This window comes from Ornithodoros turicata, chromosome 1 (genome assembly GCF_037126465.1).
Source record: "Ornithodoros turicata isolate Travis chromosome 1, ASM3712646v1, whole genome shotgun sequence".
NCBI classification, from domain to species: domain Eukaryota; kingdom Metazoa; phylum Arthropoda; class Arachnida; order Ixodida; family Argasidae; genus Ornithodoros; species Ornithodoros turicata.
This window is the reverse complement of record NC_088201.1, coordinates 62,389,097-62,415,733: the sequence shown is the minus strand read 5'-3', so window position 1 is coordinate 62,415,733 and position 26,637 is coordinate 62,389,097. Positions and strand designations below refer to the sequence as shown.

Sequence of the window (26,637 nt, the reverse complement as noted above, 5' to 3'; positions counted from 1 at the left end):
CCAACCTGGTACAGACAGCCTGCTTAATGCCTCATCTCCCTCCTTAACTATACGCGGACACAAAAAGTCAGAATTCGTCTGCTACTCGCCGTTTCGCCATTTCGCGATTCGCAATCGAATTCAAGAACTCGCAGATGATTGCAGCTATTCGCCAATTTGAACCTGTAGTCTAAAAGTGCAACACGTTTTCCAGAAAATTAGTCTTGAGAAAAATATGGGACCGTTTTGCGCTTTATTTTGTTTTCCTATATAGTACGCGGGGACGACCACTACTCGCAGACGACAGTGGCTGCCCGTGCTGCTGACGGTGGCTCGTCTCCATGGCTACGACCTGAAAGCGCGTTCGTGATTGACTACGGCCGTTGAAAACACGACTCTGATTGGCTGACACTTAGTTGTTACGTCACGTCGACGAGTAAGCAGGCTTTCTCTACCTAGATGGTGTTGGCTGCACTCGCAGTTTTTGCGCGAATATGTATATACCAGGGCTTGTAATCCCAATTTCTACTCCGCCACATATTTTTTCGAGCCCTCCCACGCTCCTTTAACGGAATATCATGCTTACGTCACTATAGCATTCCACATGTTCAGACATTGTACATCTTTTTTTTCTTCCTTTTTTCTTTTTCCTTTCAGTGTGTGCCGTTTTGATGTGTTGATGTGTGTGCTGTGCTATATGCAGTGATATTTGTGAGCTTTGTGAATGCCCTATGCCCAGCGCGGATCTCGAGGGGGGTCTTGGCGACATCTCAATTTCTGTCTTCACATATACTGCTTCAATGGACTCTAGGTAGTGCATGTACATGCTGCCCAAGGTTGAACTCCCACCCCTTCCCTCAGAAAAAGCCTGGATCTGTCCCTGCCCATTCCCCCGGAAAATGCCTAGTGGCGTTGCAGAGTATTCTAATAAGTAAAAAATTAAATCAAGAAATATCGTGGATCTTGGACAATCACTCGCTCTGTGCTTATAATATGTTCGTTACTGACGCAGATTTCGCCAGCCGTTAACTTCGTGCTTGGCACTAGCCATTGCATACGTGACATCACATTGCGTTTCCCTGTGGACCTTAATCATGACGTATTATGATACTATTATTATTATATGCATATTATGTTATGTATGCCTTTATCACCACGAGCGTGGACTGATGGAAGCTTCTATGCAACGTATTGACAAGCGGCCGTTCAACCTCGCGAAGATCCTCGGACCGTGGTCGAACGCTGCCACCAGATGCAATGCCTTCGTCTTCTTGCGGAGTACTTGCGCTTCACAGGTCTGGTGACGGCTCTTTGAAAGTGCTCCCCCCATCATCATCCACTCATCCGTTCCCAATGCGCAATAGGGCAGTGTACCGCCTCAGCGGCGGTGAATCGCCCACTTCATCATCATCCAATGTGTGTGTACGCCTTTATTTCACTTCCATTGGGGATGAGGATCAGGTATAAAAGGGAGAAACCCTGACAAGTATTACATATTATATTATAACATATTATACTAACAACAACAACAACTTTATTGCGAGATGATGAATGGGGAGTTTCATCGCCAGGGGCGATACTCTACCCCATTGCTGGTGGTGATGCCGGGAATGAAATAATGAGCCCCTTCACAATAAGGATAGAAGTCCATTGTATCCAGAAAGGTGAAGAGAGCTTTGAGGGTAGAGCGTTGGTGGGCTGGATGTGGTCAGGGACCAAGCAATTTTGTGAGAGAGGGGGCGAGAGTCTAGCTCGTTAAGGGATCCGGAGAGTACGGTTCGGGAAGGTTGGTAGTGTGGGCAATGGGTAGTGTGGGCATATTATACTATATATATATATATATATAGTATATACTCTGTATGTATATGTATGATATGACATATAAGTAATCTGACCTAGGCGTAGTGCAAAGACGACGCCTTTCGCATCCAACCTCATCAACAGCTGCAGAACTGTATGCTATTCTATTATTTTCTGCTGTACATCGTTGATTTTAGCCCCCCCCCCCCTTTCCGAGAATGGACAGTGTTTACTGACTCAAAATCTGCACTGCAAGCTATGAAAACATAGGCATACGAGGCTCTTCCGCACCCCTAGTGCTGGATGTGTGAATGGCTTACCAGCTTGTGTACGAAGCAGGGCATAGGCTGGTTCTCCAGTGGGTTCCAACCCAATTGTCGTGCCGTGGGGAATGAACAGGCTGACAGCGCCGCAGAAGTAGCTCTCTCATATCGGAGACGTACGAGTATTGCACTGCTGAGAGGAGACTGTTGTTCCATTCTTCGACGTCTATAGTCGCACCCCTGGCTTCCCGCAAATGGACAAATGACACCCCCCCCCCCCATCTATGTTTAGAAGAGTTGACCCAACGCTCGCTTTCCGGATGCCACGAAACACCTCTCGTCAAGACGCCGAATTAATTCATCGGATGCGACTCAATGTGGCTTTTACTGCTCAGTGGCGCTACCGCTTGATGGCAGATTGACTCTCCATGCCGTCACTGCTGTGATCTGGAGGATCTAGAACACGTCCTTCTTCATTGCCCACACTACCAACCTTCCCGAGCCACACTTTTCGGGGTCTCTCAATCAGCTGGACTCTCGCCCCAAAATTGATTGGTCCATGGCCAAATCCACTCGTCAACGCTCTGCCCTGAAAACTCTTCTGACCTTTTTGGACACCGTAGGACTTGGGTCCTCACTGTGAGGCCACTGATCATTCCATTTCCCCCATCATCATCACAGTTCCATTTCCCACATCATCAAATAAAGTTTGTTCTTTGACGTATCCATCCTGCATCGCATCCGCGGCAACGTCACGGAAGCGCGTGTCAGTGTGAAAGGATTCAGGGACATGAGATGTTACATGGAACAATGTAAGAAATCGACACACTTAAAAATGAACTTCACCGCATAGGACGCTCCTAGCCAACCATCATCTCGAATGATATCGTTATCTGCCCTGATTTGTTGAAAACGGGAGCCGTACCCCTTTTTTGTGACAATTATGAACAGCATAAGTGTCACACAAAGGCATACGCCTCCCGTTTTCAACAAATCAGGGTGGGGCTGTTGCCCCAGTGCTTAGGTCCCCAGTGCTTAGGCAACACAAAAAAGTCGCAGTGCATTGACTTGTACGTCCTTTTTGTGTTGCCCAAGCGCTGGAGTTTTTAACGTTTCCTATGAGATGATAATTTAGAACGTGGCACCCACTGTATGTTACGTGCTCTGCCATAACTTTGCAACCTTTGAGGGCTGTCACGATTGGAACTTTTTCCAACGAGCCAGCCAGCCTCCTTATTTGCTTAAAATGGGAGGAGGCGCCTATTTGGGACACTTTATGCTTGTCCCGGATAAGCTCCTCCCCCTGTTTTGAACGAATCATGACACGGAATGATATCATTCGGTATGGTGGTTGGCTAGGAGCGTGCTATGTGGTGAAGTTCTGTTTTAACAGTGCAGGATCATGCGGCTTAAGTACCCTGGGAGTAATGGACAGGATGAGGCCGGAGTTCACAAGAGAATTGCTAGAGCGTGCTCCAACGGCAGAACATAGACTATGAATTGTACATTCGCCTTTTGCTCGTCCAAGTTATGTAGCACAAACGTTCTTCTACGACTGGACCAGGCCTTGCCTTTTCATTGCGAGCTTTCTCGCACGAGAATGGCAACAGGGCTACCCAGCGTTTCAAATAAAGACAAAGGCCAAGCATAGAGCTTTCAAAACGTGTTTTTATATATTATTATAAGTATGTACAGCTTCTCATGCAGATCAAAAGAAAACCATAACCTGCAACGGGTTCACTCGCACTTGACTAGGCATTCGCATCAGCTTTTTGTTCTGTGACCATATTTATGAGATGTCTGATCCATGTGGAGAAATGAGTGTTGGCAGCCAATCATGTTCTTCAAACAGTTCCGTCCACATGCCTGTCGCAAAATCTTGCGAATAATCGAAATTATTGGAAGGCGACAACTCGCCGCACTGTTCATTTCGTCGCGTCACTTGTGCTGTATTTTCGAGGTTCTCTATCAGGATAGGTTCACTACTGTTGCAATCTCCAGCGGAGTTCTTTCGTACTTTGGCCGGCAAAGGACGCTCAGCAAAGGATCCATGTTGCTCCAGAAGCTCTGCCATGTGTACGAAAAAAGGGACGTATTAGAGTTTAGTCGTCATTTGGATTTTCTTTTCAAGCGCTTGTATTATCTATCGCGCCATAGTGTGCGTGGCCGTGGAGAAGGAACAAAGAACCCCTACACAGGTACCCCTACCAACTACTCATTGTATAGTAATTGCATGACCGGATGCATTCGCTTTAGCGGAGTAATTATGTTAAATTTATGTTATAGTAAATGTATAATGAAAAGTACAAGAATAAAAGGCAGCTTTATAACGATGTGATTTTGTGAACATAACAGCTGAAATTTGAAAGGGACATTGGCAACAATAGGGTTCGTTTAATGCTTTCACAGGGATCACGGATCTGGGATCAGGGATTCTCGGGCCATGGTCGGACCAGGCAATGCCTATATGCAAGGCCTATGAGTTGTTGCTTAGTTCCTCTTCAACACTGGACTACAGGACGAATCAGCTATCATTTCCATCATCATCCCTTTCTCATCCCTTCCACAAGATCAATGGGGCAGTGTACCGCCATAGCGGTGGTGAAAGACCCAGCACATCATCATCCCATTTATGTATGTATGTATGTATGCATGCAGGGGCGGATCTAGAAGGGGGGCGGATGTCCTGACCCCCTCCTCGATTTCTGCTGTTTTCACATAGTGTTTAATAGACCTCTACCCGAGAAACGTCATCGTGACGTTGGTAGACAGACTGAACCCGAAACAAATCGGAAGGGGAGGGCTGGGCTCTACGAATGGGTACTTGTTCGCTGCCTCCAATTGAAAGAAAAGTAGGACCGAAGGTCGCGCCCCTTTCAAGGACCATCGTAATCCCCTCAAGACCGTACACTCTTAAAAATGAACTTCACCGCATAGCACGCTCCTAGCCAACCATTATATCGAATGATATCGTTATCTGCCCTGATCGGTTGAAAACGGGAGGCGTACGCCTTTGCCGTGACAATTATGAACAGCATAAGTGTCACAGAAAAGGCGTACGCCTCCCGTTTTCAACAAATCAGGACAGATAGCGATATCATTCGAGATAATGGTTGGCTAGGAGCGTGCTATGCGGTGAAGTTCATTTTTAAGAGTGTAGCTTCCAGCGTAGTTCAACTCTACCAAATTGATGGCGCTGTCAAACACTATATGACGTTATTTGTTTACAAACAGGGAGAGGTCTATTGACCCTACACTCTTAAAAATGAACTTCACCACATAGCACGCTCCTAGCCAACCATCATCCCGAATGACAACGTTCTCGCCCCTGGTTTGCTGAAAATAGTAGGAGGAGCCTATTTTGTGCCATTATGCACGACACAAAATAGGCTCCTCCTCCTGTTTTCAACAAATCAGGGGCGAGAACGTTGTCATTCGGGATGATGGTTGGCTAGGAGCGTGCTATGTGGTGAAGTTCATTTCTAAGAGTGTAGATCTCGTATCCAGAATGCTGTCCATGGCTGGACCACCTCCTCGGAAAAATCCTGGATCCGCCCATGAATGCATATACATACGTACGTATGTGTGTGCGTGCGTGCTTTTTAAATAGTGAAAGCGCTTGCACCAAGCATTCCACGTATTTAGGTAGAGTGAACCCCCTGCGTTTACTCTGCGCAGTTTTTAGACAAAATATGACCATCAGTTTAACAAGGCTTCTCGAAGACACACCTATCGCCCAAGTCCCATCTCCAAACAGCAGTGAGTGCGATGTTGTCGAGGACACAGAGCACATCCTCCTCAGGTGCTCCAAGTATGCCGACAGTCGCAGGACACTAGAAATAAGTCTGGCTCGCCTGGACGCACGGCCATTTGACCTTGTAAAGCTCCTGAGTCCTCAGCCGTTCAATCACCAAGCGGCTGCATTGAAAGCGCTCCTACGTTTCCTCGAAGAAACTCATCTGATTGACATTTTGTGAGACTTTCTGGTCCCTCGTTTGTGACAAGTGTTCCCGCACTATAGTTCGGGATGTTTGTCTCCCGGCCCCCAACTACTGGGTTTTCTCCTTCTTTTTATTTATTTCGACTTACTGCGGCTAAGTGGTCTGGGGTAGCCAGACTGACTTTGTCGCGACTTAAATCCTTTTTTTTTTTTTTCTATCACATCACATCACACACATATCATAGAACAAGGCCGGCAAATTTATGTGCGCCCATCTCGAAAGCTACCGAAAATTCATTTCCGCACCGTATAAAACGGGTATGCCTAATTTTCCACAAATAAAAGCCTATAATTACGAGTAACTTACTTAGATCCTGCGTGGGTATTTGCCTGAAATGGTAGTATTTCGGAGGATGCTTGTGTTTCCACGATACGAGTTTCTTCACATCCATTTTCTTCAAAGCCGTGCGAAACCTGTGTTTGGCGTCACAGAAGATCTTTTCACTTTCATCGCATTTGTCCCTCTGTCGTCCTTTCAGACAATCCCAAGCCTGCAAAAGAGACCGAGTGACGATTTCTGTGCTCCGCTATCGTGCCGCATCGCACAACTATAATCAAACTCAAACTCAAACTCCACAGACAACTTTCCTACCTCCCCATGTACCATGTACTCTAGAGCGTATTTCATCCCGCGGTACGCGAGTAGAAATCAAAAGAGCGGCCAAAGGGGTTTACATAATAAAGAGACTGAGAGGTCGGTCACAAAAAATGAAGACCTGCTACTGCTAAGCATTCGTTTATGGCGCGTCTCTGATTTTTAAACCATGGGTACAGTTGGACAGGTATTGCCAGCGGCGCCGTCTGAGAACAGAACGCAAACCCAATTTAAAGCACTCATTTGTAAGTAACAATAGTAATTTTTTTAGTGTTATGGTGGTATGGCAACGTGTGTGCCAGTTTAAAAGAGCGAGCTCCGCAAAGAAGCTTATTTGCCATACCGCGGCGCCAACACGTTACAGCTGTAACAGTCTATCGCTTTCGATAAGTCACTGCAACAAAAATTACACATTGTGGGTATCGCTCGCTGACAGATAACGGCGAGTCTTCTATTGTTGTAGCCGGGTTTACGTGAACTCGACAAAAGCGGGTCAAGTTGGTTTGTCGCAGCAAATCCTCTCCCATCAGGACGTGTCAACCAATCGTCTAGGAAGGATTGATGTGAGGAAGTGCGATAAGTCAACTCGATCCGTTCCTGCCGGGTTCATATAAGCGCAGCTTGTATCGGCATTGAAGCAAACGTTACGCAGAGAGGACTATGCTAAAATGTACGAGTATAGTAATATCTAGATGACATAATACAGCTGAAGTCAAATGAACTCATCTCCAGTACTCCATATCGTTGATTTTGGAACGATAGCAAACCCCGATCGTGCTTGTTAAGAAGAAGGACGGATGGACATAGTTGGCGTTCAAGACAGAGCATTGGATCAGGGCTCGTCATCTTTGATTCTATCCGACTAGGGCAAAATTAAACGAACAAGATCGTAAGCACCCTGTCAACAAACAACTCAATAATCATCCGCATCGTTAAAACAAACGAAAAACCCCAAAGCAGTCAAACGGCCTATGAGGTGCTAGCGAGAAATCTAATGGCTAATCCACTGGTCGTTGCAGTGCAGAAAATATTGCACTGGCTTTAGTGTGCACGTTACATTAGTAGCTTCAGCGCAAAGTACGTCTCATCCCATGCAGCACAACATATTGGCCCAATATTGGACAAATATTGGCAATGTCGGCCCAATATTGGACAAATATTGGCACTGTCGGCCCAATATTGGACAAATATTGGCACTGTCGGCCCAATATTGGACAAATATTGGCACTGTCGGCCCAATATTGGACAAATATTGGCACTGTCGGCCCAATATTGGACAATATTGGCAATGCCGGCCCAATATTGGACAAATATTGGCAATGTCGGCCCAATATTGGACAAATATTGGCACTGTCAGCCCAATATTCGACAAATATTGGCAATGTCGGCCCTATATTGGACCAAGATGGGGCCAGTATTGCCAATATTGGGCCAAGATGTTGTGCTGCTTGGGATTGGTCGTTCCCTTCGCCCCCCATCGTTCGTTTCTCCACCGTACCCACACCGGCAGACAACTCTGATTGAATGATGGCAGTTGAAGAAAAGGCACCAGCAGACGCGTGGGATCTCTTCAGTGTTTTTTTTTTTTTCAACTGCCGTCATTAAATTGAAGTTTGCAACTGTGCGTTGTGAGACTCGTGTTGTGGCTGTCCTGCTGTGTTTAATTGCCTCATCCTCTACAACGTGAACACTGCGCTGCAACGAAATCGACCAGTGGAATTCGCCATTAGACTGATCAAGCTGTCCGTTATTTGCGAGTATCAGTGTGGCTAACGTACAGCGAATACTGCGTAATCCATTTTCCTCTGGAACATGCAAGCGTTCCCATGCGGCCAAAGTATCCGAAACACTCCGCATTCCTTGTCCAGCCAGCAGAGCCTGTCGCCGAAGGTCTCATCGTCCAAGTGACGCACGAGGAACCTGCATATCCGTCCTGTACCTCGTGATGGCATCTGAAATGAAGCAAACCAGTTATGGGTAAGTTACTTCCGAAAGTTAACGAACTAAGTTACGGAAAATAATGACTGTGTTGCAGTTACATATACCTTGTTCGATATGTAACTACTGACTGCTTAATTGATTTGAGTTTTCTTTTTTTCCCGCAACGGCGAACTATGGCCAAATACTGTGCCAAGCTCAAGGCGAATCCTTGTGCGATAATATCGGTTTCAAATTAAAGTTGCTACGATGATTAACGGCTAAAAGTATAGTCGCAATTCTGTTCATGAGGTTATGTGGGTGCTGAAATTCACCCTTGGGGTGCGAGCTTGGCAGTACTCCGGGCCAACACCGGACGAGGGAGACGCCAATCTTCCTCTGTCTCTCTCAGGCGAGACTTTGGGGAAGCCCAAGGTGATGGGGTTCACGTAATAGAAATAGTCACAGCTACCACTTTATCACATTAAAAGTAACTTAGTATTATTGAACTTCATATAAGAAACGAAATCCTCGCAATCGCAACTCTCAAAAACTTCATTTTACCATTTGTACTGCCCGACTGCAATTACATCACGTATCTGTTACAATTAAGCAGTAGTTGTTTCCCCGAAGTTATCGCCAGTAAGCCACTCCACCTCTTCAGCTCAAACATATCCCTTCGAACAGGAGCGCTACACTCTAAGAAAAAAGGTTGTGAAAAGGTGGTAACTTCTATAGTTACCACCTACACTCTTAAAAATGAACTTCACCGCACAGCACGCTCTTAGCCAACCATCATCTCAAATGATATCCTTATCTGCCATGATTTGTTGAAAACTGGAGGCGTACGCCTTTTCTGTGACAATTATGAACAGCATAAGTGTCACAAAAAAGGCGTACGCCTGCCGTTTTCAACAAATCAGGGCAGATAACGATATCATTCGACATGATGGTTGGCCAAGAGCGTGCTATGCGGTGAAGCTCATTTTTAAGAGTGTAGGTCAACATAGCGTCTGATAAAGGGTGTAAAAGGGTGGTAATAGCAATTATCATATATTCAAATTGTTACAAAAAGGCGTACGCCCCCCTCGATCACCGAATCAGAAGCGGTAACCCTATCATTCGTAGGTAGCAGGTAGAACTTTGCAACCTTGTAGACACAACAGATATGCGACAACTATTACCTCCTAAAAGGTGTAACTGTTCCACCCTTTTTTCTAAGAGTGTAGAAAGGGATGCCTGCATCATCTTCACGATGAGAATGTTGTTCAGAGCATGCAGACATATGGCAAAAGTGTTGCACTACCCGAAGAACTAACTGCAGTTACATTTTGCAGTTACTTTCACCAATGTTACTTTCCCGGAAAAGGATGGACGGATAGATAGATAAAGAAAAATACGGGGATGGTAGTTCCACAAATGTGGATCCGTCTATATATACTCACCGTGACACTTAAAGCGACAGAATGCACGTTCTTTACGTTCAAAATGAAGGGATATGGGCATTATTCATCTGAACAGTAGTGGCTGCTACTGCGATAACCGGTCACGACACTCTTCGGCATCTGCGGGATTCCCCACGAGATAAATTACCCAGTTTGCGTGAAATATTTTTTTTTACACCTACGTTAGTGTAAGAGGGGTGTATTTTGCAATATACACCCAGATCACACTCATATTACATCCTTCGAGGCTGATGCTCTCATAGATGGGAGTGAATCGGGTGCGCATCTACATTGGTGTGTTAAGGGTGTAATGGTTTAAGGTTGTTTTGCCTTATTGCAAAATGTTGAACATTGTCTGACTGACTTAACACACTGACTAACTGAGTCTTAATTTTCCCTCATACCAAAACCAGTAAGAAACACAAACGTTATCTTGATGATGAGTTGATACACCAAGCAATTCCTCACTTCAGTGTTTTTTTTATATATATAATCAAATGAAACTTAGACATCTCACCCTTCGTTTTGACTGGAATGCAAGCAGGGCTATCGAATTTGAGGACGCAATGTATATAGTATCTGTTTTCTCTTAGAAAGGAAATGCCTTTCTAAGTGAACTTTTGGTTCATCATCCCATATATGTGATATTTCAAATTTATCTCTTAATTTAAGCGCGTATATCCTTAACCGTATATCAAACCGTTTATGGGTCCAATATGGCACCAGTTCGGAATTGCATTGCAACACAATGCATTGCATGTTGATGCCCCACCCCACCCCATGCATCTCCTCGTCATCATTTATTGTTGTTGTTGTTGTTGCATGTTCATGTTGTACATTTACTTTGGTTGATATGTATGATACACTCACTATGGAGACAAAGCTGCACACGTTACGCCATTGCTTAAGGGTGTTGATTTACACCAAAAATTGCAGTTAGGGTATCGTCCAATTACCAGTGTGGACCAACAAGCCGCGCACCCGCTAAGTAGATGTTACACTCTTTCAGAGGTAATGTGGGTATACCATAACTCACACCCTTTTAAGTGTAAAAGTTTGAAGGTGTTGTGAAATACACCTTGAGAGGTAGGTGTATTTCATTACACCTGCAGACTTTTACACTCAAAGGGATGTGAGTTATGGTACACCCACCTTACACTCAAAATGGTGTAAAAAAGTTTAGTGAGGGTAGATTTCAGTGATATATTCGATGTGACCCGTAGAAACTTTTCCTCCAGACGGTGACTAAAAAAATCGCATTTCCTGCGTCATCCACTTTTTTGATCACTCACAAAATCAAGGCACCTCGAATGAAAATTATAAACTCACTATGCGTTAGAAAAATGTGTCATGTATCAATACACCCAACAATATTTCGTCTACGTTGCGACATGTTTCTACACAGTGTTTTGTCAGCTATGGTTGGCCGCTCACAACAGCTCATAATTCGGCATATATTCAACAATATTCAACATAATTCAGCTAATATTTCAGATTCAAGCTAGATGCAGACATGGTCACGTAACATATAACGGGTAGCAAGGAATCCCCCTGCCGAGCGTGGTTGTAGAAACAAGGACGGCACCATCGCTTTAATTGCGAATCAATGTAAATTAACAAAAATCATAAGATATCCACTGCACACAAGTAATGTTTTGTGAGAATATTCCTATTTTTAAAGGAACGTTTTTAGCACTTTATCCGCAGTCCTCAGTAAGGAAGTCGGCTCCTGTAAGCTGGAATGGGCAGGAATACTTCTCTTTGTATAATAATAATAACAATAATAATATGTAATGCTTCACCAAAGCGCGTCTTTACTGAAGTGTATTGCAGTACGTAACACAATAAAAACGTGTCAGAGTAATACTATTACAACACAAAGTAATGTAATACAGGCGCACGGCCTGCCAATAAGCCATCATATACACCACTCGTAGAATAAACGTGGAAAAACTGGCGCTATAGAAACATTGCAATTAGTGGGAGAAGTGCAAAATACACTTTCTGAAGGGTACCAACAAGAAAAGAAAACAGTAAAATGCGACTGCGTTATTCTGCAGAATAAAAAAATACATGTATGGCAGTTATGCCTGGGAGTAGTTACTGTGATCTAACGTCGACTTTTTATGTAACTGGAGAAGAAATCCCTCTGCAGAAACTTACTATTCGGAGTCCTGAGTGTGAGTCTCTATCACAACTTGACACAACTGAGGCAACTTGGCTTTGGATGATGAAGCGCAGCAACAAATATCCACAGCGACGAAGTGAGCCAAGCAGCAAGAAGCATGTCGCTCACGGGGAAGTCCCGGTTTGGAGGCCAGGCCGCGTGGAGTCGCCGCTGCTCCCCTCCCCTAGCAGTGTTGTACATAGCGGCGCTACTAGTAGCGCTTATTAATGCCGCTACCGTCCGTCGCTACGGTCCGTCGCTACCGTATTCGCTACTTTTTTCAATAGCAGAGTAGCGATCACGCTACATTTTAAATTGGTAACGGAAAAAGTATTTTCGCTACAAATACGGGTAGCGGCGGACTCTTTCTCCACTACGGCTACCGCTACTTTTCATAATATGGGAGACGAGGGACACAAAGAGAAAAAGTGAGATAACGATGAAGCAGAATTTCTTCTTGTTATACCTTTTAGTTAGTTCGGCAGACTGATGTGATGATCTTCCTCAATTTCACTAACTTTCATAAGCTTAGCGCATAGTGAATACATAAAACATATAATTTGTGTTATTCTGTGCGTTTTCTAGCTTTTTAGCTCACTGCTTGCGAAACACAAACAGGTATGTATAACATACTGCATACTATTGGCTACGAAGCTAGTTTCCGTCATACAATCAATTACAAGTGTGACCGTGTTGATAGCACATTTAAAACTGTGTTTTGCAGCTTTACTGTTCGGAGCAGATAAACGAAGCGTCGTTTGTTTTGGAACAGGAATACGAAAATATGCCGGAAACACAATGAGATATCACTATAGTTATTCATTGCACTCCAAACGTACCGGCAACTTTGGTTTGTTGTGCCCCAGGTGAAGCATTTCCGGCGAGATAGAATTACCTAAGCTTACACAGATTGCCGAACGCGGTCTCGTTATTCTCTCACATTACATACGTTACACTGTGGGTATATGAGCCACACAAAGTGAATAAATAATATTATTCGAATATTATTCGGGAGTCTGTATATGCCAACATGCTTATTAATGCTATTTGACACTTGCTTGGTGGCGTTAAAAGGCGATTACCCTTAAAGTAATTGATTGTTGACAACGTTTGACATGTTCAGGGAAAAGCTACGTGATTTTTTTTTCTCTCTCTAAATGTTTCATTACGGAGGTAATCTCACACGGGTAGACTATTCCTGAGGAACTCATGCTCCCGGAAAAAGCGTATGAAACGTAGATTTTCGTATAGTCAAATGCTTTGTAAGAGAAGCCGTCGTGCGGAGAGACAGAGAGAAATACATGATGACGATGATATGGGGATGACTTCCGCTCATTGAGCGGAATGCTACCCCATTGCTATTGGGGGGAAATGAGAGGATGGTGATGCGGAAGGCAAACTGAAGGTAGGCAATAACAGTAAGTCATAATTCCTGTGAGACCAAAGTTTTGGTGCACTATGCCAACAGCACTACATTGGCCCGGTCGAGAGCAAACATTATGCCATTCGTTCGATCTTTTCACCTCCTGCTGGCCACTTATTGATGGCTCGACCAGTGGTCGCTTATGATGGCAGCCACTTGATCACAGGGAGAACTGATCAATCCGTCGGCAGGCAGCAGACGGACGAGTTTGAGGTTGGGTTCCGCGGGAGGATTCAAAGTTCGTAGGGATGTGCGACACCCATATCTACTGGCTTTTGGAGCATTTTTGGCCTTTATATAGGAGCTTGGTATCTCTCACGAAAGGGTTTTGAGACGTGATAGCATCTTTCTGCTGGCGTTGAGTCTCCAAAAATTAGGTAATTCCTTTGCGAGCAGTTGCCGACGATGAAGCAGTTACGTCTTTGTTAACTGTAAGCTGGACGTTGCAACAGGATATGTTCTGTCGTATCGAGGGCCGTACCGAAACTCAGCTGGTGGTGGTGGTGGTGGTGATAGGGCTTGCCGTTGTCGGCCTCACGTATGTGGGCAACGTCACGACTACCGCCCACTCAAACTCAGCTTGCTGCGACATCGCGGCAGTCATCTTCGCCAGTGAGGCGGCCGCGGGATAGGTCACGTGCTTACGAGAACCAATAGTAATGGCTGAGGCTGTCGCTCCTCTGGCGTCGGACCTCAACGCCGAAGTGAGCTCAGGGTTCAACTACGACCAGTAGAAAAATAATTATTTCTTCCTCAATGCTCTCGATCGTCATCCACGATTTGCGACATTCGAATAGAGGCTCCCCCACAGTAAGCCCTTCCCACTAGATGGATGCTAGGATATACGAGGATGAGTGGCATTCGGGTAAAAAGACGCACTCTTTATTGAAAATTACAGTAAAATTGTAAAATTCAATTCAATTGTAAAATTGAAAACAGTAAAAATATTGGGAAAGTTCGACAGAGAAAGAGATAAAAAAAATCCTACCGCGAAGTGGTCTTGTCCGGGCGGTGACACTTGGACCTCCGTACAGGCCATATGCTCTGCAGATAAGTAGCGTCTTTCGATAAAAGGTTTGTGACGTATAGATGCGTCGTACGTGACGTATAGAGTTGATTGCGTCACGGATACATTGTCTATAAGGTCAGTTTGGTTGTAGCAGCTGTTATCGGCGGCGCTGAAAGAGATTTCTGTCCTATCGTCGATCGTTGCCCTTGGCACCGGTAGCCAGGCGCTGCGCGATAAGATTAATATGCATTCAAGACCCAAACCGCATGTGACATTTCTCGAGCAACAGAACGTCGAGCTTCACTCGGCGGCAACGGACGCTGTCGAGGAACGCCCAAAGCTAATCGCATGCAGCGTTTCCACAACGGCGGGTGCACGGACGACGTCCCAAGCCCCCAAGCGAACGTTTCCCTACCCTGTCACGGAAACAAGCTCCATATGACTTGATGAACACATTTATTACGAGTCACACACACGAGTGTTTTTGAGCGATACCATATTATAACGAATAAGATACTGCGACAATGTGCACGCATGGTGGTGGTGGTGCTTCTCAAAGAGCCCGCCGTTGTCGACCTCACATGTGCATGGGCAACGTCACGACTAACGCTCTGGGGGAATGTGCGTCCTGGGCCGACTTCTAAGGAAACTGTGCCGACATATGTCTCACAGCTCTCTTTAAAAATTAGTGAAAGCGTTTGAAAGGTAAATATTGCATATGCGCGTGAAAGAGGGTCATATACGGAAACTAAAAATATCGGAATTATAAAATTGTGTGGTCTAAACCTTTTTGTATGCATTTAAATAACACAATCTGAAGCATTTCTGCAGCAGAAGAAACACGGCCTTGCTAAGCCTAACGGATGTTGAGGTTGTCGTCTTGGAGGTTAGGTTAGCGTACCTCTGTGAGGTTAGTCCAAGTGAGGTCAGGGCAGACTGGGAGGGGGGGGGGGGGGAGCCGAGGTAGTCTTGAGGCGGTGAAGGCGGGTCTAGGACTTTTCGGTACAGGACATTTCGGTGCACGGACCTTTCGGTACACGGCCACACCGCTGGAAGGTGGTCTTCGGCTTCTTAGTCATAAAACGGTGACTGTTTCTTTTTCTTTTTTTTCGAGTACCTAAAATTGCGAGTACCTAGACTATGCGATGTGATGCATTAATCATGCAATGCGTTGTTTCATGTCATCCAAGGGAAATACTCGAAGCATCCCATGCACGATACATGTCTTTAGAAGGTCGCCGCGAAAAGTATAATTTCCAGGCATTGCCTCTGCAGGGAGGGGCAGCCATAAGACCGAAAAATCGAATCCCCGAACAAACCGAAAGTCAAAATTCAAGGCTAAGGTTAGGTTAAATTTTCTTTATATGGTTAGTTCAAAAAGAGTGTTTACAGTTTACACGCGCTTGGACGGACATTATGTTGAAATCTTGTGCGAAAAAATTGAACAATGTCCTTATTAGGCCTTCAGATAGGTCGGTGTTTTGATTTTTCGGCCCTTCGTCTGTTGGCCGTTTTAATCTTTTGGCCTTTCGTGTTTTGACCTTTTGATGGGTTTCCCTCTGCAGGACACATAAGGGCTCAAGAATGGTAGTAAATGTGGTGACGGGAGTGTAGATGTTCCCCTAAAATTGCCTGTATCTGCATGCTGCAATGGTCGCAAAGTAGCCTTTCTGCAGTGCCTGACGGGTGGCAACCAGAAGGGCGTAGGAAAGAATGACCCCGGAGAAAACGTTCCCGGAAAAAAGTACCCCCGGTATAGCAGGCGGGCATTTTTATCTGGCTTATTTTGTCCTACTCTCTTTCACAGAAGACATCGCAGATGCCCGTTGTTAATGTAGGTCGTCAAAAATGTTATGTTCATAAAAAAGGAAATGAAGAGGTTGCCGGACTTTTCAGCAAACGTATTTTCGTTGAAAGCCGTTAATAAAAGAAAAAAAGAAAGAAAGGAAGGTCATGGTAATTTTAATTTACAGTGAACAACGCAACGAACAACGAACTGATGTTTTCGTACGTGCAAAACCTTGTAATGCCCTTCCTTATACAGGGTGTCTTTTTCCATACAGATTTTTATTTAAAAATCTATAAGAGTCCTAGATATGCCGTTTGGGTGACAATAGCTGGCAAAGAATATCTGCCGTCCCAGAGATGTTAGAAGTGAAAACAGGACGTCTGTAGCTCATACATTTTTAATAAAAAATCTGTATTGAGAGCAAAACACGTTGTCATAACCAATAAGCCGAAGACCATATTCCAGCGGTATGGCCGTGTACCGAAACGTCCGTGTACCGAGAGGTCCTTGTACCGAAATGTCCGTACCGAAAGGTCCTGTACCGAAATGTCCTGTACCGAAAGGTCCGTATCCCGGTGAAGGCATCAGACGGTGCTGCCAAAGTGTCTTTGCCTCCTCAGTAAACATGGCGGATCATCTTGAAAGAAATCGGCGACAAACAGTAATTTTTATGTGTTTCACGCAACATACGACGCTCATTTTTGTTTTATTTCCTTCGTTATTTGTCCCTGTTTTAGGTAAAAGCAAACCGTTTACCTGGTCATTTTCTTTCGTTAGAAAAACTCAGTGGTCGAAATCCCCGTTGCAAAATAAATTGCTGGGAATACTTGTTTCGTGGTCCCCCGATTGAAAATAATCCACCTAAAATGCTCAGTCGCGTGCGGGAAATTGCCAACAGCGAACTTGGAAGAACACGGACAAAGAATGCAAACACCCAACTTGAACTAACCTGATAATAAACTAATCAACATGTTGTGCCGGCGTGACCGCCCTGCTAAGCATAACGGCCGCTGAAATGTGGCTCATTTGCTAAAACGACATCGACAGACATCAAAGACTCAAGCTAAGAGGTTAATCAGTGATATCGGCTTTTTAAACATGGAATATCAGCTTACGAAGCAATCGAGCATTTTCTTTGTTTAGAGACCGTGAATTTTGAGATCAGGAATTTCGCGACCGGGAATATCGAGGCCCTCCCAAATAATTATACCCCATGAATAAGAACCATGTGCTGTGTAACCTAGTCTGCAGGATTGCAAGCTACTCAAAATTCCAGATAAAAACATAAATAAAAAAAACGCCCTATTTCATGCAGTCGCGGGCACGCATTGGACAAGAGGGACAAAGCGGGGTAGTTGGTACTAGTTCATGTCGGCTTACTGCAGCAATAGACGTGGACAAGGAGTTAGAACATAAATGGGATATTTATGTTCTAACTCCTTGTCCGCGTCTATTGCTGCAGTAAGCCGATATGGACGCTGTGGAAGTTTTGAAAGTGTTCTACAGTTCCGATCCCATCTTTCTTCTATCTAGGTATGGGCACCGTGCGCAAGAGTTTTCTATCGACGGCAGCGGCCCCTCGCGGGGAAACGCGGCGTAATGCCCTGGTACCAGCCAGCAGCGTCTAGCAGTGCTGTGCTAGTTTCGCCGTTCGAAAAGAGCGATTTGAAGCTGCCTGCATAGAAAGTCAAAGGAGAAGACAAAATGGAAACTAATTCTATGTGGTAATCTGCCACGACAACCAAGTTACTGTGAAAGAGAGGCAACTTGCCGTAAAGTTCTCGTCCTTCTCGCTGTATCGTCCCGCCGATCACGTATTTGAGAGAGCGCTTTCATGGCAATCCACCCAACGTGCCGCTCAAATCCGTTGTTTCAAACAACTTATTCCTTGCATTTAGTATATTTGTCAATGACCAGTTGAGCATCACGATGCGGACTTATAGCACAGTAACTGACGTGAAAAAGTTGCGAAATACACCAATGAATGACCAATGAACATCGTGGAGCTTGGCTAAAATTAGTGTCTGCCATATGTCGTACAGTATTTATCTCTTTTACTCGGACCCTAATTTTGCGGCGTGTCGGCGAAGACTGGAGTCGGACCTCGTCTTCCTTCAATATAAAGCTTGCATGCGAACACAGGGAGTTATTTGTCCTCCCCGAGCTGCGTTTCGCAAGCCGTCATCATTTTATGTAGGTGCATTCTGTCCCTATGATCTTATTATCGTTGCCAAATCTTGTGATCTCGGTTTACAAGTGGTTCTTTGCTCCTTCCTATTCGTCCGCGCACACACACGCAAACACACACAAAAGTAATCATGCGTTTGTCGAACAGCAACCTTTAGCAACAATAGTTTATGTTTTGTGTTTCTTTCGCGTGATATTTCTGGCTGCTTCTATGTTGCAATTTGCGACAATGTGTCTGATCCGCTATGTTCACCTATACTAAGGCCGCTGTGGTCGTTGTTTAGCACTAATAAAACATTATTATCATTACACATCCAGTTTCAAACAAAAACACGCCTTATTTATATCCTGAAACAATCTTGATTGACTGATTGATTTTATTACTATGACTGTGCATCAAATGCAGGCACTAAGGGCTAAAAGGGAATCCCCCGACTTGAGCGATGCAAGATTGGGAATAATTTGACTAAGAAACTTATCCTCACAGTGCATCATCACGTTAACGGATTATGCATAAGAAAGAAACGAGAACGTTTTTTTTCGCTATCTTCGTAATGTATATTCCAATTTGTTGTTGATTGTATTATTGTGAATTCTTCAGTGCGAGATTTCCGTCCTCATAGCGCAGGTACTGGACGTAGCTAGTCTCTGATGTGTAGTCTATAATTGGTAGTCCCTTGCGGATAAATGCACTTAACTTCACGTAAATACGGGCCACGAATACTACACGCGTGTCTGCGTTACACACTGTGTCACACATTGTGCATAGACACATAATGTTCCACGCGCAAAAGGCTTCCCCATCGCATACATTTTACGTGACAAACCACTTCCACACAAGTAGTCTCACGGGTTAATGAGTCGAAAGCCCCAAAGCCGATATATAAAATTCGGGAAAACACCCGTACGCACCAAAGCTACATACGCGAAGGCGCCGATACGGCGTCAGTACCAGACCGTTACGCGCGAAATCGCCACGGGTGGCGCTGTCGATCAAGCGACCGCAGCGTCCTCTCGCTAGTGCACGGTGCCCATAGTAATCTTCTAGTAGGGCACAAAGGGTAACACTGGGACATTTTCCTAGACGCAATGCTTTCAAAACTCGGTCAAGACCAAACAGAAGAGGGCCAACTGTCGTGTATAGCAGATGATTAAGCCGCACGCGCATGTGTGTGACGTCATAACCCCAGCTTACCCTGCTTAGGAGCAGAGTCGAGCTCGAGACTTCATTTTCGCTACTCTGGCTGTTTTTTTTTTTTTTTTTGCCCGCTAAGAGTAACTCCGAGTTGCCAGAGTTGAATAAGAAAACAAGCCCTCTAGAGTAAAGACACGGAGCGAACGCCCAGCAAACGCTTGATGCCGGCGGTTTGCGAGGTTTGCAAACCGCATTTCTGAGCGGCACACCACAGCGTCGAACAATGGGGACGCGACGCTCTCCGCGAAGTCCAGGACAACTAGGTGGCCAATCAGAGAATAGTCTCAGGTTAGTATCCAGCACGACCATCTCTATAATACACGACCATAACACTCGCCCGTTCGCCTATGGGACTTCCGTCCGCGCCTCGAGGAGCGGAAGTGCCGTATTTACGCGCAGAGCACCCGCCAGGGGCGCCACTTGCGGGACCCAGAAGAGCGCCTGTTGTAGCTCAGCTGTGTGCAATATGAGTGGTCCTTGTGGTTAATTCTTCGTGCGTACATGTTTGTGTATTGTTGCAGGTTCTCTGTTCATGTAGAGCTAAGGGTTCTGAAACTAAATACTCAGAAATAGGCTGTGCTCTGAAGCGTAGGTGGCATGTAAAACTGTGAAACTCGCGCACTATGTGCCATACATCGTACACATAAACTTGGCAGCAGCACCTTGTGTGTTGGGCCACTTATCATGCGTTTATGATTGTCAGACGCAAGCGCGTTCAGACTTTACGTTTCACGTGAGAGGCGTTCCGTGTTAACATACAGGGCAGTTACAGAGAATGGGTGAATACGAGCGTAAGAAGGAACTGTTCCTGGCAAAGAGATGACTGACACCTGTTACGACGTCCAACAGAATTTGTTGTATAAGCAAGCACTTCAATTTTAAATCAGCAGTTGCTTGTTTTGTTTTCCTACTTATTGGTCCCTTTTTATTTTACTTTTACACTTTTTTTTCTTCTTTTGCGGTTTGCCATTACAATGCTCTGCTAACCTTTATTATGCTGTCTGTATGCTATTTGACTGTCACGTTGGGGGAGAGAAAAAAGCAGTTGCTGACTTTACGCGACAGCGGCGGCGCTGTCTTCCATTTTACGCTTTTGCATGGAAAGCTATGGGGATAGCAGCGATTTTCGCGAGTCGTACGGCAGCCTCCACGGATGAAGGCAAACTAATGAACGTGAACGATGTTTGTATTGGCAAAAAAGGTCACGCATGTCAACTACATAGCGCTTCTTGTTTAGCGAAATCAACGGAAAACAATTTCGTTCTCTCGTGTCTCGGTTCTGTTGAGCAGACGACGGGAGCACGATAATCGCGAAAGCGTTTCGTCTTCTTCTTTTCTAGCGTTTAATTCACGTGTTTTAATCACGCCGCCGGAAACGCGACACTGTCACGTGACCGCATGCTTCGCAAATTCTGCGTCGTCGTGCAACAGATGGCACTGTGGACTGGGGCGCGGAGCGCGCGCTCGTCGTACATTCTCCGGTCGCGGGAGAGAGTGAAGTTTCATCTCCTAGTCTTCTTACTCCGTGAACGGTGCGTTCGCTCCAACGTTTGTTCGCTCTGTGTTTGTCCTCCTCTCCACACGCGCCACGTCATTGTCCGACACGATCGCGTCGGTTACATCCAGGGGCGCGTTACCGAACACTGCGCGAGCTTGACGACGACGATCGGCCGACGACGACGACGACGACGATCCAGACGACGACGATCGGCCGACAAGGGCAGCACGCGCTCCACGAGCTCGAAAAAAAACTTCGATTGTAGGGTACATAGCGTGTTGTATTCACTTTGCGTGAGCTCTCCTGCTTTGTTCGTCGCATGGTAGCTCGCCAACGATCCTGTCTTCGGTGTGTTCTCTGGGAACCGGAGTAAATGTCCCCAGCCGAAAGGTCCCCTCAAAAGTCCGTCTCGTGGAGTTATACTTATCGCTCGTAACTCGAACCAGTGACTATTAGAGCGCGAATTTTCATGTCATTTTTTTATTGTTGACATGGTCTTGTACTTGAGCGCTTAAAACACGATTCTGGTCCAAACCTATGGGACTTTAGAAGAGAAGGCCATATTACCGAGGGCAGAATACACATCTTTTTCCTGTATTTGTACGAATAGTCTTGGCAATTCTATTATAAAGGAACTGTCATTTTAACGAGTATGACACGCAAGGGATTGACGTGGGGACGGAATGATTCCCGAGCAGAATGGCCATAGTACGAGGACGTGAGATTCTGCGTATTGGGTGCCGTGCTTCCATAGCAAGTACAGTGCAATATCTTTATAGAATGATATCTTATTCATAGATATCTTTATAGATATGCAATATCTTTAGAGATTTCAATTTATATATTTGCATGCATATTTCAGGAGCTTTTAGTGCACAGTTATCCGCACTTTAGTGAATGCACTGTGTGCACGGTATTACAAAATGTGTTGCCAACAAGCGCAAACCAATAAAACAGCAGGCGAGAAGCAATCTTTGTGGTATGCACTTTTGAGGGGACCTCTTCTCCTACACCCGTGTTCTCTGGGAAGTGCCACTGAACGGCAACGAATCTGGCACTCATTCCATTGGACCGATGCTGTGTTCCTGGCCGCCGCGGCAACTATTAAGGTGGACCAAAAGTGTGTGTCTCTCGTTAGAGATAAAGTTTGCAAGGAAGCCTAGTTCAAAGATATTCACGCAAGGGTCTTGCACCGAACTTACATTTCAAGATAGGTGTCTGAACTTTGAGTGCGCAGTGCTAACTAGCCCACATGTTCGTCATAATCGGTTAGCAGCTTTAACAAGGGGTAACACAACTTATGATGCTGTAGTAAATTGAGTAAACTAAGGACTGTTATCCGTTTCTTCGTTTGTTGCGCAGTTCTGAAGCTGTACTTCCACGCATCCGACTTCGTCACCAACACTCACACCGCGATGAAGTTTCTGGAAAAACGATCGAAGTCAAGAACGACAGAGTTCACTTGGCCTTCGCACTTTACCTTTAGGTTTTCTTTTTTGAAGCTGCCCGTCCTATATGTCTTTGATGCCAGTTCTTCGCAAATCACCTTCTCCCAAGTGGGCTACGATTCAGAACCAGGCCCTACATTTGAAGAATTCACCAGGAACAAGGAAGGAATGCTGTGTCGTCCCATGAAGACTTGAAAGGCATGCTGCCTGGTGTCTGCAACATTGAATTTTTCGACAGCAACTGTGAACGACCAATGTGCAATGCTTGAGAGTGATCAATCACCCACGTGAGATTTTCTGTTACAGTGCTCTCTGACCTCTTAGTTTCTGTTTCTGCTGGTATGGTGAAGGTCACATATCTTCCCTGTGGCAGCAGAGTGCCAGACAGAAACTGTGACGATCACGGCATATGTGACACTCATACACTTTCTATGTTGTTCGAAAAGCTTGAAAAGCAAGCAACTACATTTCCTGGTAAAAGTACCAGGGTGCAGGCGAGCTGGTACATTGTAAAATGACGACAAACCTGCGACAAGGAGCAGAAAGGAACGTGTTGTGTGTGTTTCTTTTTGCTCCTTGTCTCAGGTTTTTCGTCGTTTTACATTTCCTGGAGCTACGAACGTGTCAAAAACAATGACAGTGCTAAAGTTTGTTTGCCCTCTGGCTAGTAAGCCCGCAGAGGACTCAGATAACAAGTGAAGAAGGTGACTTGCTAAAAATGTTTATGAGCAACCTTGTACTGGCAATAAATCGTTGGTACAGTAGCAGAGCTTTTTTTTAAACTATTTTGCATTCGATCTCGCCTCATGCATATAACTTTACAGGCTAATAAATCTGAGGCTTTGTATGTATTTGTCCCTTCAACCTAGCGAAGATCCTCGGTCCGTGGTCGAACGCTGCCCACCAGACGCAGGGCCTTCGTCTTCTGGCGAAGTACTTGTGCTCCACCGGTCTGGCGACGGCTCTTTGAAAGCCCCATCATCATCCCTTCATCCTCCCCCAACGCGAAATAGGGCAGTGTACCGCCTCAGCAGCGGTGAATCGCCCACCCCATCACCATCCAATGTATGTGTATGTGTGTGTGTGTCCCTTCTATGTGTTCCAGCCTCAGAACATCAATTAGCATCATATTCTGCCTAACTCTGTGCCGTGATTGTTGGAGATATGGAGCCGATTCTTTGAAACTGCAAAATGGGGCTAATCTTTTGCACTGAAATCGCCTTGCTGGGATGTGTGAACATCGAAGCTTGTGAAAATTGACTTTCACAAGAGACTCTTGTACAGCTGATATGTAGTTCATGTAGCAACAGACATTGCGTTGAATAACCTCTGTACGGTAAACAATGATTTCATTCAAGACCGAGCACAAAAGAAGGTTGAAGCCAGAAAGGCGAGTACACTAAAACAGAAATAAGGAGAATCCATTAGCACCCTTGACTTTCATTGAAGTGTAGAGTATCTGTGGCTCCGTGTGATATTTTTAAATGCGTGTACTTGTCATCGGGGCTATAAATTGCTCTAAATATCCGCATGGCTATAATGCTGGAGCAACACAGCACGAAATGTCTTATCGTAACGCGCAATTTGAAGGAGTCATATAAATAATTGAGTCATATACATGTGAGTATGGGTACTGTGCTTGTTATGCAGGCGGCAAATAGACGTAATACTTGGTTATATTGTCCTTATTCCAGAATTGACGCAAGACATCGTGCTTGGTTTTGAGTAGCAAATGTTCACAGGCTTCAGGAGGTTTGTTTTTAGGGAGTAAAGATGAAAGTCTACTCAGGTAACAGCAGTGGCGGATCCAAGGGGGGCATGGTTGCGAGAGCAACCATGGTTGCTCTCGCTCAGAAGCGAAGCGGCCGACGGACATCTGACGTGACGTTATTGCGCGAGTTGGTCAGACGCGGGACGGGTGGCGCCAAATACAACCGCAAACAGAACGAAAAAGAAAAGAAGGCGCGTGCCTCACTATTGGCCGGAAGACGTGACGTCACGGCCTGGCAGCCGAGAGCCGAGGGAAGCAGCTTTTGTGACCCACGAGATTGAAAGCTGTCTTGCGCATCGGAGTTGCTTGCTGCATCATGGCTGCACTCGATCTTTTTGCGAGGACTGTTTCTGTGGGCCAGGTGGCGCGAGCGAGGAGAAACGTCAACGCCCCAAAATATGCAACACGCGGTAGTTTAGCAGACGACGTGGCACTTTCAAACACATGGTCTCGAGTTGTTCGCACTTGGCAAGATGCCCCGCTTTTTCTGTGGATTTCCTACAAGTTTTGTAGCTGTCCTTGACGCATACCGCTTGAAACGCCACGCTGAACTCCCTACTGTTCGGTTCTTTGGTCGCTTGGGCCCGAAATGGCGATGTGCAAACTTTGCAGTTACTACTCCACCACATATTTTTTGGAGCCCTCCCACGCTATATCATGCATACGTCTGTAGCATTCCACATGTTTAACTTATAGATAATGTTCTTTTATTCTTTCAGTGTGTGACGTTTTGCTGTGTCTGCTGTGCTATGCAGTGATATTTGCGAGTTTTGTGGGTGCCCTATTCCCAGACGAGGCTCTAGACGGGGTTCTTGGCCCAATCTCAATTTCTGTCTTCACATATACTGCTTCAATTGACCTTTTTCACATACGCATCGTATCCCAGCGAACCATGCTCGGCCCGCGTCAAAACAAATCCACGTGGGTAGCACAGAAGACCAAAACTGGTCGCCGTTCGTGCAGTCTCCCCACTGGTCCCCACTTCTGTCGTCCCCAGTCCCGTTTATTAGGAGAGTTTGGCCATTGGGAGGAGCCTGTCTCAAAGCGCGCCATTTGACGTCGCACGATGGGCGGCGCCAAGGCCAGTGGCACCATTTTGGATCAGAGCTATCGCCTTGAAATCTCCCATTCCGCCATTTTGGAGAAGAGGTACAGCCTAGAAATCCCTCCGTGCTCCCGCGGCTCGCCTTTCATCCCGGCCATGTGGGCGGAGCGATGACGGCTCTGACGTCACGGCGGCTCCCCATCTCCGAGCGGCAAAAGACCAAACCCTCCTCATAAAAGGCTCTGGTCGTCCCCATCTTACTGCGCCATCTAGTGAGGACGAAGATAACCATCTCCGGCGCCTCAAGGTCATACGCATGCGCATAGGCCATTGTGAAAAAGGTCCAGTGATCCTTAGGTAGTGCATGTAACATGCTGTCCAAGGCTGCATCCCCCTCTGAAAAATCCTGGATCCGCCCCTGCCCATTCCCCTGCAAAATGCATAGCGCCGCTGCAGGGTTTTCAAATAAATAACGGTGGCACCCACTGTATGTTATGTGGCTTTTCAAAGAACTTTGCAACATTTGAGGGCTGTTACGATTGGAACTCCTTCCACCCAGAGGCAGCCAGCGCAAACCCATCGATTCGTGGCAGGATCATGCGACATGAGTGCCCTGGGACTGGGAGTGATGGACAGGATGAAGCCGGAGTTCACAAGAGAATTGCTAGAATGTACTGCAACGGCAGAACATACACTATGAATTGTACATTCGCTTTTTGTTCGTCCAAGCTATGTAGTACAAACGTTCTTCTACAATTGAACATGTGGGTGCAATAAGGGAAATAAGTCGAAAAATCCCAAACTAAGAAAAGGTGCCTGATCTGATTGCCCGTCCCATTGACACACATGCATTTCCCGTTTCTTACCCTCCTGTAGCGGTCCAATAAACTTCGATACGGCCCTAAATTTTCTTTGGCAGGTACATACTGGTATGTAGATGATATAGCAACAAAAAGGCTAAAAAGGGGATAAGTCGACTTATCCCCTTATTGCACCCACGAGTTCAACTGGACGAGGCCCTGCCGTTTCCTTGCGAGCTTTCTCGCACGAGAATGGCAACAGGGCTACCCAGTGTGTCAAATAAAGACAAAGTATACAGATTCCGA

General features: G+C 45.6%; 1 protein-coding gene across 1 annotated transcript; it reads right to left on the bottom strand.

Annotated features, from left to right (window-relative positions):
* Positions 1-3,744: 3,744 nt before the first annotated feature.
* LOC135399521 (interferon regulatory factor 4-like) lies at positions 3,745-12,285 on the bottom strand. The gene is made up of 4 exons (XM_064631269.1): positions 12,163-12,285; positions 8,416-8,589; positions 6,350-6,533; positions 3,745-4,109 (listed from the first exon to the last, which is right to left on the bottom strand). Exons 2-4 carry the CDS (start codon positions 8,587-8,589, stop codon positions 3,832-3,834), a joined length of 636 nt encoding a protein of 211 aa, XP_064487339.1. The 5' UTR covers positions 12,163-12,285; the 3' UTR covers positions 3,745-3,831.
* Between the last annotated feature and the right edge of the window lie 14,352 nt (positions 12,286-26,637).